This window comes from Centroberyx gerrardi, chromosome 10, assembly GCF_048128805.1.
Source record: "Centroberyx gerrardi isolate f3 chromosome 10, fCenGer3.hap1.cur.20231027, whole genome shotgun sequence".
Lineage (NCBI taxonomy): Eukaryota > Metazoa > Chordata > Actinopteri > Beryciformes > Berycidae > Centroberyx > Centroberyx gerrardi.
Window position 1 is genome coordinate 6,512,679 of NC_136006.1, and position 15,292 is coordinate 6,527,970.

The following is a 15,292-nucleotide window of genomic DNA, read 5'->3' on the forward strand; positions in this document are numbered from 1 at the left end:
GCGCGCCGCCTTCTCCTCGTTTATCTGGTTAATTATTCGTTCTTTCCATCGCCGCCGCCACACTGCTGAAGTGAAACTGTGCTCTGCGATTTTATCTTCAGATCTAAGGGTCACTTGCACTACACTCTCACACACACACAACACACACAGACACACACACGCAGCCATTATCCTTCATCATCAAAAATTAATGGACCCAATCAGTAATTACCACATCAATAATTAAGCCGACTTCTCTTTTTTTGCGAGATATGCAGAGGTTCAATGGCAAACACTCCAATCCCCAATACATAATGAATGGCACATCATCCATTTACTGCGACTAACTGACTCCATTCCCTCTCTCCCCTCCCTCCCTCCCTCCCTCCCTCCCTCCCTCCCTGCGTCTCTCACCAGATTCGTGCCGGGCCAAGGCGTGGTTTTGTACCCGCAGATCGGGGATAAGTTGGACATTGTGTGCCCCCGCGTGGACGGCGGGGTGCCCGACGGCGTGGAGTATTACAAGGTGTACATGGTGCCCAGGGAGCAGCTGGAGAGCTGCACCATCACCAAGGCCGACACGCCGCTCCTCAACTGCGTCAAGCCCGACCAGGACGTCAAGTTCACCCTCAAGTTTCAGGAGTTCAGCCCCAACCTGTGGGGCCTGGAGTTCTTCAGGGGGAAAGACTACTACATCATCTGTAAGTTCACAGCACATGAGAAATGACGCCTTGTATATTTGAAGGAAAAACCCACCCTAAACACAGATATATGGCGACGTACTTTGCATTTCTGGGTCCATTTTGTTGTTTGGTGGCGTGTTTTTCTTATTCACGCAACAAGTTCACACCGAAAACGCATGTCGAAAGGCATTGTGGGAAATCACTGTCTCAAGGTAGATGAGGCACTTATTACTTGACATGTAATGTAATGTAATGAGGCATGTTGTGGGAAAAGTGGGAACATAAAGGTAAATTACAAAAACTTGAAAAAACAAAATAACTCCTTGAATGCATTAAACATCACTGATTGATGAAACCAAGCAGTGTTAAGAGTATCTGAAGGTGGATTTTCCCCTTTAAGAAGAAAGATCCCAGAGATATGAACGGATTGTAAACATTTTATATCCGTTTGAAGTTATGCTAAGATGCTGTCTGACACAGTGTGTAGTGTTTTCAGAGATTCTCTTTGCACTATCTCCCCTAGGGATTTGCATTTTGTATGTATCAAGCCTCTAGCAAGATCCAGCATTAATATCTTAATGCCAAACTGGTCAAAGTTGTTGGAAAACTTCTGTATTTTTTGCGCTGGGCAGTTCTGATGCGTCAGGCCGACTAGCTGTGCGATCCTAAGCGGCTCGCGGGCCGCGCAGTCGCCCTCCGTCCCCTTGGCTCTCCACAAGGTTAGAGAAGACTTGCCAGCCAGTCCCGTGGTGCAGGTGCGGCCGCGCTGTTTCCCTGATTGCCTATGATGTACTAGCGCCGTCCTGGGAGGAAGTTGTGATGGGGTTCAGTGACGGCCCCCCGGTTTGAAACACGGGAGGTGGACTGAACCATCTGTGTGGCGCTGACGGGGGGGTGCCGCGGATAGGACCATCTGTGAGGCTCTGCCACAGCCATCTGTGAGCTGTCACAGTAGGGGAAGGCCATATTTCTGACTGAGTGGAAGGAAGGGGAGGAAGGAGGACACGAGGGGGAAGGAAGGGAAGATAAGAAAAAGAGAAGATTGGGGAGAGGAGAGGACAGGAGAGGACAAGTGGAAAACAGAGAGACAGAAACAGGAAATACTGCACTCTAGCCAAATACTGAACTACGGTTGAGACAGTTGGATTTTGCATAATGTGTGTGCAAGGTAGCAGCAAATGTGTCCTTTGTAAAAGTCCCACTTGCCATTGTAGAAGTCTCACTTCAGCCTGCATGCGGCTGCCTGCTGCCGCCTTGTTGTTTCCACAGGAAATGATTTGGAAAATTTGAAATTTTCTTCCGCGCTCGGCACAAGGAACGGTCGGGCAAGCAGCCGTTTGAGAAAAAACAGGTTTAGTGTTAACACTGTGCTTATTCAGCTCTACTTAACAGTGTTTAAACAGTGGCTGCTGTGTCACTAATGTGTCATAGCTGCAGGATAGTTGCATGATGGTGCACGCCTGTGGCCGCCGCCGCCGCCGCCGCCGTCTGCACCCTAACAGCTCCACGCCTAGTGTTGCAGATGAGACGTGTGCGCACGCAAAAAATATTAGAGCAAACAGAGCGGGTTCAATCCATTACACCGACCCACACAGGCCTGGTGGAGACGGGCTGTAGCTTTTGAATATTCTATTTGGTGGTAAATAAACTGTACGGGGGTACCTGATGAGGGTGGTCACACACACACACACACACACACACATGCATGAGCATCCACACCCACACACAAGCTGAACAAACACTGTTAGATATGGTGTGTGTGTGAAGGTTGGGGGGGACTACAAAGGCTTTTGCCCGAAGAGACACAGACACGTCCCCCTGATCTCCTCCTCAACATCCAGACTCTCCTTCAGACACCCCCCCCTCCTCCTCCACACACACACACACACACACACACTGCGGTTAATTATTGATGAGGCGATGCTGGTGTTTACTTACCCTGGTTCTCCTGGTGCTCTGCCTCTCTGCTCCTGCCGCCGAATCACAGGGGATCAGAGTCTGGAAGACGGGGTTTTGCTGATGTTAGTGTGGAACACGGGTGGGGAAAGGCAACACACACACATGTAGATATATGTTTGGCGTCAGTGGATAGACGCGAGAGGGGCGGGGGCAAACGTGCACACACACTGATAACACACACACACACACACACACACACTGTCCCTAAGGAGGCCATAGCTGTAGCTGGGAGCATCTGTGCACACACAGCTGTACCAGTGCATTCCCCTCTGTCAACAACAATAGTCAACAACCCCTCTGCCTCTCTATCTCTAATTCTCCCTCCGTCTATCTATCCGCTTCTCTCTGCGGCTCTCTATCGCTCACGCGCTCGCCGAGTTCGGAGGCTGAACTGACAAGCGCATTCAATTTCCCACCGCCTCCTCCGCCACTCGGAAACCCTCCTCTTCATCAGCCTGCCGAGTCGACAAGTTGGAACAGAAAGAGCAGAGGGAAGTTCAATCCGGAACTTTAAAAAGAGGGCTAGAAAATCCAATTTTGCAGTTCTTGCAATTTCACACGTCCCCCTTCCTCCCCTCCCTCCCCTCCTGCTCCCTCCACCTCCACCGCCGCCGCCATCCCACCTCCCTTCGCTGTTACCCAAAATGCTAATGTGTAGCCTAAAGAGGAAAGAGAGAGGGAGCGAGAGAGGAACAGAGGGCTATTTCTCCATCGGAGTGTGTCGCGTTCTTGCTGTTAATTGCCTCTTCTTGGCTAGTGCTGGCCCCGGCCCCGCAGCTTAAGCGGCCCAGCGCGCCGTGTTGCGGCGTTGTGTTGCCTCTTCTTAGTGTTGTTCCTGTCTTGAATCGGTGGCTTGGAGAAGCTCCAGCTTTGCATGGGTAAACACCAGGAGTAGAGCACGCACACACACACACACACGCACACACACACACACACAAAAAACAGACAGAATAAGAGAAATGTGGAGAGGTGTGCGTAGGTGGAGTAAGATTTGTGTGTTTGTGTTGAGATGTTTTTTTTTTTACCGTGTAGGAGCAAGCCAATATGTGCCTCTCCGCTCGTGGGTGTATTTGTGTGTGTGTCTAGGTCTGTGTGTGTGTGTGTGTGTGTGTGTTTGCACGCGAGGGCGAAAGAAGTACGGGAGTGAATCAATGTATATACTTAGGGCATGTCTTGCCCTGTGTACGTCTGTGTATGAGAGAGTATCTCCATCTCGGTGTGTGTGTGTGTGTGTGTGTGTGTGTGTGTGTCTTCACCCCCCTCCTCCTCCTCCTCCTCCTCCCCCTCCCCAGTCCTGTCCAAGAGCCGTCGGAGTGTGTCACCGCCTCAGAAAGTTCACCGCGAGGATTTCATTAGTCTTTTTGGAGTGAGCACTCGATACGTAATTAATTAACCGGCGTTTAATCCTCCCATTTCTTCTCACAATCGCCAAGGCCCCACATCAATGCTACGGATCTGAATCTCAACCAATTGGATTAGCGCTGCCTTGTGTTAAGTATTGTGCCAAGGCTAGACCTAGATTAGTCCCCCCCCCTCCACCCACCCCTCCACTCCTTCAGATTCAAACAACTGTGACATTAGGGCTCAGAATTTGACTGTCCCATCCTACATTGGAGCCATGATGGAAGAAGATTGAAAGGCATTGAAATCCATTTCCCATGCGGCGAATGAAAAACAGACTCGCATACACGCATCCTTTTGTCAGCCGCTTAATCTGTTAGTGTAGTGTACAGTATATGCATTCTGGCATGCTTCATTATGTGTGTGTGTGTGTGTGTGTGTGCATGATGCAGCTCTCCATGCGAATATGCATACAGCGTGTCCTTGCGTTGAGAAACCGCTGTATTTGTGTGTGTGTGCACAGATTTCTCTGACTGTGCGTACGCTTGCATGTGTATATGTTTGTGCATATGTGTGTGTGTGTGTGTGTGTGTGCCTTTTTAAAGTGGCAGTGCACAATGCTGCTCCAGTTGAGAGCAGATGAGTTTGATGTGATTGTTTGAGGCAGCATGGCCCGCAGCCGAGAACCTAGTGAGCTAGATGATTACATGAGCTAAAGAGAGAGAGAGAGAGAGGAGGGGATGAGGGGGGGGTCGAGCGAGAGAGAAAGACATAGAGAGAGAGAAAGAGAGAGAGAGAGAGAGAGAGGGCAGAGCGACATAGAGATAAACAGGGAGGGAAAGGGGGCAGAGAGAATGAGAATGACGAGAGAGAGCGATAGAGAGCTAAAGAGGAAGGGAGGGGGGGAAGAGAGAGAAAGAGAGCTAAAGAGAGAGAGAGAGAGGGAGGGGTCAGAGAGAGAGATAGAAAGAGAGAGAGAGAGAGAGGGAGCAGAGCAACATAGAGCTAAAGAGGAAGGGGAATGGGGGCACAGGAAGAGAGAAAGAGAGAGAGAGAGAGAGAAAAGAGCTAAAGAGGGCAGAAGAAGGACGAGGCTGAATTTACAGTCAGAGCAGACATGCATGGGGAAATTCCATTAAGATTTTAATCACCTTTTTTCTTCAGTCAAAACAGAAAATAGTCCTGTCGCCTCCCCGCTCCCCTCGATTGTCTTGTGAATCTGGCGTGAGCTCTGGGGGGAAATTCCTCTCATTAAATTAGACACGAATTTAAAATGCACCGCCGGCCTTTTGGCTGCATCACGGGGGCGCATACCTCCGCTTGTCAGAGAGTCAAACTGCATTCAGTCACACAGATGAAGATTTAATTGCGGATGGGTGGCAGGATTATTCAGAGGCAATGCTAGTCAGCGCTAATGTGTGTGTGTGTGTGTGTGTGTGGGAAATATGTAAGGGGTGAAAGGGGCAAACGGCAAGCAAAGTCTTGTTAAATCTCTGCAGTAATAGCTAGTGGAGCTGTAATAATTCTGTACTAATTGAGTTTTAAATCAGTTATAATTTAGTGGATTTAATATGTTTGTGTGTGTCTGCTAGTAGAGAGAGAGAGAGAGCAGGAGACGGGGAGTGGAGTGATTATTCCGGGGCTTTGGTATTTGGGGTGACCCAGCTTTCTGGGGGTCGCTGGGGTCCCTAAATGCGAGGGCGCCCCCTGTCACGGGCGATTAGGGCGCACGGCGCTGACGGGGGGCGCTAACCGGCCCGCGACCCCAGCGCCACGACGGCGGCTTCACGCTCCACGGCAAACCGACGGACGGCAATTACGCCCGCCGTTTAGATCATAGCTGCCTCCGTCCCTCCGGATCTCATTCTCTCCTCTCTCTGCTCTCCCTGTCTCTCGGAGGCACATCCTCATTCTGTCCATTCATTCATTATCTTTACTCTCTCTCTCTCTCTCTTTCTGTCTCTCTCTCTTTCCGTCTCCCTCTCTGTCTTTCTGGGATGCCGCCTCAATCTCTTTTCCTCCATCCCTCCCTTGTTGCCATGCCTTTGCTCTATTCCACTATTTATGAGCGGCCCAGCATTGTCTTTCGGCGGTGCATTGTGTATTAATTATACCCACAGAGGTTGGCAGTGTTGGGGAAGCTGCTTCGAAAAGTGCAGTTTTACAAGCTACTAGTTTCTTCACAATGGAGAAAGTTGAGCTACAGCAAATACAGGTTTTGCTAACTTATAGTTACTTAGATAAAGTACTTAGAATTACTCATATTTACCTCTGTAGTGTTAGATAATACAGAATCACATGACTGCAAAAAATAGAAAAATTGCAATTCCCTTCATTTCTCTTATAACTAATAATATTTGGCAGTCGCAGTAGTTGACTACACCTGAAAATGACAAAAATGCAATAAACCACTAAAAACACAAACACAATCTGCATTTAGCTGAGCCAGACACCAAGCTACAGCAAAATGTTAAATGAAACAAATAGTTCAATTACATGTAGTACTGGAGGTTGGCTTGTTACTGGGGAGTTACATTAGCAGAAAGCAGGAAATCGAGTTAGGAGCTCACACTCTTTATCTCGATTGGAGCTCACAATTGACTCTGTCTCATTAAACAGAGGGTGATTTTCCACCCTCTTGATTTGATAAACGGGAGTAAATTAAGTTAAGGAGGGTGAGGAGGACTATGTGTATGTCTGTGTGTGTGTGTGTGTGTGTGTGTGTGTGTTGGGGGGGGGGTTACTTTGTGGTGTGTTTGCGACAGGGTTTGCTATGGGTGGGGGGTGAAAGGAGATTGGAGTGGCGCGTGCTTGAGAGAATGAAATCTTGATGTTTTATGCTAGTGCTAATTTTACAGGTGGCTTTCACACACACACACACACACACACACACTGACACTCAAAGTGAGGACACTTTGCTGACACACTTCTACCATTTGTTTGCGACTAAGTGTTAGAGTAGTTGTTGCATGCTTGTGGGTGTAGGTGTGTGTGTGTGTGTGTGTGTACATTTTTCACAGACCCACTTGAGCTGTCACTTTGCTCTAAAGCGGTACTTTGTCACAGTCAGCGAGTGATTTTTCCTGATGGCTTTTCCCCCCCCCCTTTGCGGAGTGTGTTTTTGCGTGTGTGTGTGTGTGTGTGTGTGTGCGGTAACGTTGCGGTCGCGGGCCTTTTTTCAACCCCAAACGCTTCAGAGGTGCCGTCCCGTCACAGCTAACCCCATCTTAAACCATACAGCCGGAGCGCAAGCTGTGAGAAAATGGACTCCGCAATCCACAGTGACAGTTTGGGAGTGAATGTGTTGTGAGGGAAGGAAAGAAAAAAAAAAAAAAAAAAATCACACATAGCTTTGGAATAAAAAAAAAAAAAAGAAAGAAAGAAAAGAAAAGCTCTCTCTTTCTCTGTCTTTCTTGCTCATTTCTCACTTATTGTTTCTCTCTGGGTGTCGGGGGGGGGGGGGGAGGGGGGAGGGGGGAGGTCAGGCAGAAGCTGAACCGGTGCTCTCTCTTCCCTTCTCTTTTTCTCTCTCTCTCTCTCTCTCCCTCTGGGATTGGTGGGTTAATCTCTCTCACCCTTTTTTTCTCCGTCTCCGTCAGTTTTTCCTTCTATGTATGTGCACCCTCCTCACCTCTCTCTCTCTCTCTCCCTCTCTCTCCCTCTCTCTTTCTTTTCTCTCTCCCTTCCTGTGAGTCTTATCTGTGGTGCTGTAAAGCCAGTGGTAGTTGGGGAGTAAATCCATTTGTGCGGGGCCTTGTAGGAGCCAAGTCTATCCTCCCTCCACCGTGTTCCCTCAGCATTACGGATTAGCTTCTCCTGGTTAGCTCCAGCCTGTAGCCGGCCAGTCTGTCAGCCAGTCCGCCTGGCTCTGGCCCGGCTCGCCCTGGCCGGTCATTCAGCCGGCATTAGCCGATTCAACAATCACATTCTCTTTAAATCCAAGTCAGGCTTGCCCGGGCTGCAGCGAGTGTGTGTTTTACCCTTTAAAGGGGAAGAAGAAGTTTAAAAGTGCTGCACATATAAGGACTTTGTGGGGGTTGCAGCTGAGAAAAAAAAAGTTGATGTTTTAGGAAGGTGTTTCTGGTGTTTTTTCTAGACGGGTGCTGATGTGTTAAACGGTTTTATAGGGCAAAGGAAAGGAGGGATGTGAGGAGGGAGGGAGGGAGGAAAGGAGGGCATGAGAATGGAGGTGATGCAGCAGTGATATGAGTGGCAGATGAGACCTACATAAACCTTCTGTTCAGTTCACTGGCCCTGCGCGACCTCTGAACCCTGACCTGTTATGCACGGATGGTTTTTGCTCACACCACACACACACACATATGCATTCACACACACACACACACACATACACAACTGCACACACACTCATCAATTAATCGTTAAACAGCGCTAATCACACAATAAAGTAAACAGTGTTAAGATGGTTAATGACATCCTGCCGTACATCAGGATTGCAGAATCCTTGTCCGTTGTGCTAACAGGTTTATGAATTGAACACACACACACACACACACACACACACACACCCTCACACACACACACACACACAGGCACAGAAGCACAAGCCTTTAAGGAGCTTTGTCTGTAATGTGCTTTTCGGCCTCCACTAGAAAGCCATAGGTCAGCGAGAGAGAGAGAGACAGGAGGAGAGAGAGGAGGCGAGGCGGAGGGAGGGAGGGAGGGAGGGAGGGAGGGAGGGAGGGAAGGAGGGAGTCCTTGTTAACATGCTCTTTGTGTCCGCTCCCATCACCATCTTATTGAAGCAAGGGGATCCGGATCAAAATGATTGGTAGCTGGGAGGGGGAAAAAAAAGAAGGAAAGAAGCGAAGGAATAAGAGGGAGAGAGAGAGAGCGAGAGGCAGAGCTTAATATTTCAAAGCTATTTTTTTTGAATTTCATAGGGACTGCGCCGAAGCACCTGCCTTTAAATTCCCTTCCAGTTGATGAAAAGGGCTTCGGGTGCAGCGGGGGGGTGGGGGGGTGGGAGGGGAGATTGGGGAGGGAGGTGGGGGTGTGTGTGTGTGGTGGGGGGGGGGGGGGGGGGGAGCGTGTCCAGGACAAGACGGAGAAGGGGATAGAAGTGTGGGCCGAGGGTTAGGAAGGTGGTTGGGTGGAGGTGGTGGTGGTGGTGGTAGCAGGCGCCTGCGGATGGCGGTCAGAGCGAGGGGGGCGAGGGAGGGGGGTGGGGGGGTGGTAGAGGAAGAAGAGGAGGGGGAGGGAGTGAGGGGGCTCGGGGTGGTGGGTGGAGGGGCAGTTGGAGTGAATGCGGGCCACTGCACGCTGGCGGGAAGCCAAGCCGCTAAGCCCTGGCAGCTCGTTAGCCTCTGTGTTACTGACCTGATAGACCGCAAGCCCCCCCCCCACCCCCCCACCCCCTCCACCCCTCCGATACCCACCCTCCCTCCCTCCCTCCATCCCTCCATTCCCTCCATCCCCTCCACACTTCCCTCTCATCGCCCAAGCTAGCTGCAGTTCTGCCCGCCGCCTCCGGGGGCAGCGCAGCGTCCGGCGGATCGAAAGCAGAGAAAAATCTGACTGGTGCGAGTGTGAGATCCAACATGGAGAGAGACGCTGTAGCTGCAGTGGCTGATGGGATTGAAACCAGCCAGCTGATGGTGCTGTGGCAGGGTAGCTAGCTCCAGCCTGTGTGTGTGTGTGTGTGTGTGTTTGTGTGTGTCTGCGGCCTCAGTTTGACACAAGTTTCTTTTATCAAATGTATAATCTCTCAGTTTCCAATTTTAAAAGGCCTCGCAGCATCTGTTTATGGGGCCCGTTCTGTTGCCCCCTGTCGCAGGCGGGACGGCCCGCACCTCCCGCCCGGCTCCCTCTCCAACATCTGCTGCCGCTCCCTTAAACACAGTGTTTAGTGGTGCGCTTCTGTTTTCTCCTGTGTTTAAACAGTTTTTTAGCTCCTTAAAGCTCTTTTTATCTAAGGGCCATTGAGGTATTTATCACCTCCCTCTGTTCCCTCATTTCGCCTCCTTCTTGTGCCTCTCCTGGAAAAGTGCCCTCTTTTTTTTACTTTTTTCTTTTTTTACTGTTTTTCATCCCCTCTTGTTTACGTCCTTCCATTTTTTTTATGTTGTCAGCACATCTCTCCTCCGTCTTTAAGCCCGGCAGCAGGTTTGGGTTTTAGATCTGAGCGTTTTGAGTGCTTTTAAAATCCAAGAGTGTGTTCTTTAATAACCGGCTACCACTCTCCGGAGTGTCGTTAGCGCTAATGTACAATAAGCCACCGCAGAATTTCCTGCGGCGTGCCAAGATGGCCGCCGTCACCGCAGCCGTCGTTCCCATCCGTTGTCTCACTTTCACTCTCTCTCTCTCTCTCTCTCCTCTCCTCACCTCCCTTAACTGCCTGCTTCACAGGGCCCATCAGCCCAGTTAGAGATATTACAGTCACAATTACTCAAGCTAATTGACTTTGGGGACGTGAAATATTCCGCCGGTGCAGAGCGACTGAGGTGATGAGGGGGTGAAATGTGACTTTATTAAGGGGTGGTGACTCACATCCTTCCCTGATAGACGCTTTTCAGTGTCTCTGTCGTCTTCGGTAACTGGCTGGTTTTCCCAGATAGGCTTGACGCATAGAAGGCCACACGTCTTCCCTGTTGTATTCTGCACTATATGTTCGCGGTGACAGCTAATTCTAACCTTGTTCCTCTCTCTGCTCCCTCTTGTCGTTCTGCAGCTACGTCTAACGGCACCATGGAGGGCATCGACAACCAGGAAGGGGGAGTGTGCAAGACCAAGTCCATGAAGATAATCATGAAAGTGGGACAAAGTGAGTATTGTATTATTGCATTACGGTCGTGAGTGCCTGCAGGCGGGAGCAGGCAGCCGCAGCGCAGGCCTCATACATTGTGCAAAATTGTATGAGACTCCGAACATGCCCTAATAAGGTCATAGGAGGTTGTGCAGCATGCAGCTCCATCGTCTCCATGACACCTGGGGCTGCGAGGGGCATGAGATGTAATCTAGCGGAAGCCCTGGAACACACACACACACACACACACACACACACACACAATTGCACATGCATGCACGCACACATGCACTGAAAGCATCTGGTGTGATACACACTCCTCCAGAAGGCTTTCTACACATGCAAACTCAGCAGAGACGCACGCAAACACACACCGACCGTGATCCACCTGCGTGCACGTCACCACATGCGTCATGCACGTACACACACACACACACACACACAGCCCCCAAGCGGGCTTTCTGCATATGCCACCTAAGTACAAAGGCACACACACGCGCACAGAAACACACTCTTTCTCTCACACACGCAGGCACAGAGCACAGCTGTCCTCTATGAGGCGGCGGCACCCGGCCCTCGTTCTTAATTAATGGCAATGATTATTCATAAATCAGTCGCGCGGCCGCCACCCAACGCGGTAATTTCCCGAGGTCGCCCCTCTCGTCAACACCAGCCTCAGCGCCACTGAGAACCGCTGAAGGTCAGGGAATTAATCAGAGCTGCTGCACTCTGAGAGAGGAAAGAATAGGTGCCGAACAGGACTGAAAATTAGTTCTAGTGCTAAGAAAATCTGCTTAATAGCACCGAAAATCAGTTCTAGTGTTGAGAATAGGTGCTTAACCTTACCCACAGACCTTTCAGCGGTACCTAGAAAACTTTTCTCCCATTTGGCGCTGCCGCCTCTATCTTACAATCCAATGGACTTGAACTGATAGTCGCTGAAGTCTTCTATTCAGACAGTGTGGCTGAGACTCGACGGTGCGTAGAGTTCAAACTGAGACTAGTGACAGCAGATGCTCAGACAATTACACCACCATTCAGTGTGGCTATTTTGGGTCTGCTCAGCTTTAGCACTACCACAGATACATTGAGAGCCATTTTAGCACCATTGGAACCATATGGATCCATTACAGAACCAAAAGCAGCCATTAGCTATCCTTTATGGAACATTACAGTACCATCCAGAACATGAAGAGCCATATGTGGCTCTACAAAAAAAAAAAACAATTTGCTCTTAAATGGAATCGGTTGAATTGCAGAAATTGTGAAGAAAAACTTGGCCGCATGAGGAATCGCAAGGTGCTTTGTGGAACTCATAATGAGTTTTTAAATAGTAGTGAGGAAGCGTTTAGAGGTTCAAGTGGGTTTTCAAATTTCATAATAGCTCCTAAAGTACAATTTATTCCTCAAAGAACCTTGGAGGAAACGCCTTTTTCAGATGGAGTGAAAATTCATTAATGGCAGGTTGAACAACTGTGGAAAAAAAAAATCAATCCACCATTAATTCCTGTGTTTCTTATCTGTGTTTTCCAGATCCCTCTGACCCTATTTCACCCAAAGACAACCCCACCAGACTACCCTACCCTCCCAAGCACCCGGAAGGCAAGGACACCTACAAACCAAATAACGAAGTGCTGGAGAAGCCAGGTGAGAACGCCTTTTTGCGGCTTAAATCCCGGGAAACCGGTAATTGAGAGGAGGATTTATCGAAACAATGTGGCATTTGGGACCGCGACTGTTAGTCCCAGCTAAGAGCAGATAGCGCTAAGAGGATAGCGCTAAGTGAGTGTGCGAGTGTGTGTGTGTGTGAGGGGGCAGTGAGGTGTGTGTGTGTGAAAGTGCAGGAGAGAAAGGTCAGCGATTCATCAGGCGGTAATTGAATGTTGCCCATAAAACTGATAGGCATCTCCGGCTTCTCAAGGACTTATAAGGGATCCCCGCCCCGGCCCCATTCCAGCCTCGCCCCGGCCCGAAAGTGACATTTTCAGGAAAATGATCCGATCGCTGTCTACCATCTTTAACGACCCGCTCCTAGTACAGACACACACTTGTTTCTGCACACGAAAACACACACACACACACACATACGTACGTGCAGAGTGTTCTTATCTCTGCTATTATATTGCAGTTAAAAATCTCCCAAGGAAAAAAAAAAAAAAGCCGGCAATTTCCGCAATGAGCTGTGTTCAGAAAAAACGAAAAAGAGGAAAGGCCCAAGAACAAAAACAAGCTGACCTATATAAACAGTCCTCCAGTCCTCGCGTCTCTGTCCCGATTCGGGGAGGGCGCGGCGTCGCCAGGCACCGCGCTTCTGTTTGCACTCCCAAATCCCTCCGACAACGGCCGCGCAGACCTGCCATCCCGCCCGTTAAATCCACGCTGGCACCGGGATCTGCCGACATCAGCATCTTGCTCTCCCCGTTTTCCTCTCCTCTCTTTTTTCTTTTTTAACGTCTCATCCCTCCATCCTGGGCCCAGAGAGCAGGAGCATATGGGCCGTCAGAGTGCTATGGGCAGAGTGTCTGAGGCAGCATAATCCCCTTGTAAAACAACGGAAGGGTCCTTGCTTTGGGCTCGCTGCCATCCCATCTCCGCTCCCCCCCTTACCACGGCAAAAGCAGTTTTTCGGCCCTCGGGGGAAACAGCGCCAGACAGGGAGACACGGTAATCCGCCTGCCCAGGGAACGAGCTCGTATCCTGGGGGAGAACGGAACAGACCCGCCCTTGAGTGTTGGACGTGGACCAGAGCGTCCATCGCTGGGAGTCAGAGCACCAGCTTGGCTTTCATAATTGATGTGTCACGATGACATCGAATATCTCTTTTGTTATTTTTTCTTTCCCCCCGCTGCTGTTAGTTAGAAAATGAAGTTCCTTTTTGTGTCTTTCAAAATGCAATTTATCTAAGTGCCATTTGCCCGTATCTACCCCAGCCTTTGTATCTTGTATCGGGCTGCGCTTGCCCTAGTTTCAAGGTTGCAGCCACCACCAGCTGAATTTGAATAGCCGCCGATCGAATGTGACCTTTATACAAAAGCCTTCTAGAGGCAGGCCGCACTCCTCAGCCATTGTGCTCCCGGCCTGCCTGCCTCACACCTTCACTGTGGGCAGATGAAAAGATTGCGGCGAGTGAAAGGGAAAAGCAGGAAGTGACTGAAAAAAGAAAGAAACACTGTGATAAAAATTGAAAGGAGGACCCTCTACTTCCTCCTTTAACTCCCAAACCTCTGAGACCCCCTGCTCATTTGACATCAACTCTCAGTCCTTTAACTCTCTCTCTCTCTCTCTCTCTCTCTCTTCCCTCTCTCCCAGGTGTATCGCCCAGAGAAGGCGAGGGCAACAACGGCGCCGGCGGGAAGTCGTCCAGCGTCATCGGCTCCGAGGTGGCCCTGTTCGCCGGCATCGCCTCGGGCAGCGTCATCTTCATCATCATCATCATCATGCTGGTGCTGCTGCTGCTCAAGTACCGGCGGCGGCACCGCAAGCACTCGCCGCAGCACGCCGCCACGCTGTCGCTCAGCACGCTGGCCACCCCCAAGCGGAGCGGCGGGGGCGGGAACAACAACGGCTCGGAGCCCAGCGACATCATCATCCCGCTCAGGACTGCCGACAGCGTCTTCTGCCCGCACTACGAGAAGGTCAGCGGCGACTACGGCCACCCGGTCTACATCGTTCAGGAGATGCCGCCGCAGAGCCCGGCCAACATCTACTACAAGGTCTGAGCCGGAGCTTTGAAGCGAAGAGACACATGGGATCGATCCCCTGGGCAGAGCGGGGTTTTGGTTTTTTGTCTGGCGCACGCCGGCACACCCGCGAACACTCTCGCTCTCTCTCTCTCTCTCTCTTTCTCTTTCTCTCTCTCTCTCTCTCAATCTCTGTCAACCCTCCTCCTCCTCCTCCTCCTCCTCTCCTCTGATGTTTTGTTGCTACCTTTTCTTTTTTTTTTTGATTTCTAAAATCTTACCGATACTTTTGTCGTGCTGGTTCGTTCTTAGTACAAGGTTGTTGTGGATGGGATGGGATGGGAGAAGGCCGCTGCCGCCACTGCTGCTCTCTGGGGCTTTAAGGGAAGAATCGAGGAGGACAATCTCTTCTCCCCCCCCCCCCCACCTCCCGCCCCCCGCCCCCGCCCCCGTCCCGTCCCGCCGATGTCGCTCCCCCCGTTTTGTTTCTGTGCACTACGACCGGGAACTGAGCTGCGTGTTGTGCTCGTGTTGTGGGGGATCAGAAAGACGGACAGATGTGTGCAGCGTGTGTGTTTCTTTTTGGGTTTTTTTTTTTTTTTTTTTTTTTCTCGGATGGGAAGGACAGACGGATGTATGGATGCGAAGGTTTCCCGGGGCGTGAGATGAGATGAGAGGAGAGGAGAGGAAGGAGTTTTTTTTTTTTTTGGCCTCACCTTAAGAGAGACTACTGCTTGGAAAAGAGAGGGAAAGAGACAACAACAAAAAAAAAAAAACGAGAGAGGAGGAGAGGTAAAAAGGAGGATACGGGCCATGACCATGAACTCACGTCACAAAATGGCCGCCGCCGCCGTCGCTCGCTATAGCCGGAGAGACTCTGTGGA

The 15,292-nt window shown here is 50.4% G+C and overlaps 1 protein-coding gene across 6 annotated transcripts in view; it reads left to right on the forward strand.

Moving 5' to 3' along the window:
- The window catches only part of efnb2a (ephrin-B2a), a 27,657-nt gene extending 12,625 nt beyond the window's left edge, over window positions 1-15,032 (forward strand). Inside the window, exons 2-6 of one of the 6 annotated variants that reach the window (XM_071906242.2) lie at window positions 397-680; window positions 10,654-10,746; window positions 12,262-12,375; window positions 12,568-12,600; window positions 14,053-15,032. In XM_071906242.2, the coding sequence (XP_071762343.1) occupies window positions 397-680; window positions 10,654-10,746; window positions 12,262-12,375; window positions 12,568-12,600; window positions 14,053-14,447 (919 nt within the window). In that variant the 3' untranslated portion in view covers window positions 14,448-15,032. Of the gene's footprint in view, window positions 1-396; window positions 681-10,653; window positions 10,756-12,261; window positions 12,376-12,567; window positions 12,601-12,932; window positions 12,991-14,037 lie in introns of all 6 variants that reach the window. The other 5 variants (XM_071906245.2, XM_071906243.2, XM_071906241.2 and 2 more) reach the window with 5 other exon arrangements.
- The last annotated feature ends 260 nt before the right edge of the window (window positions 15,033-15,292 follow it).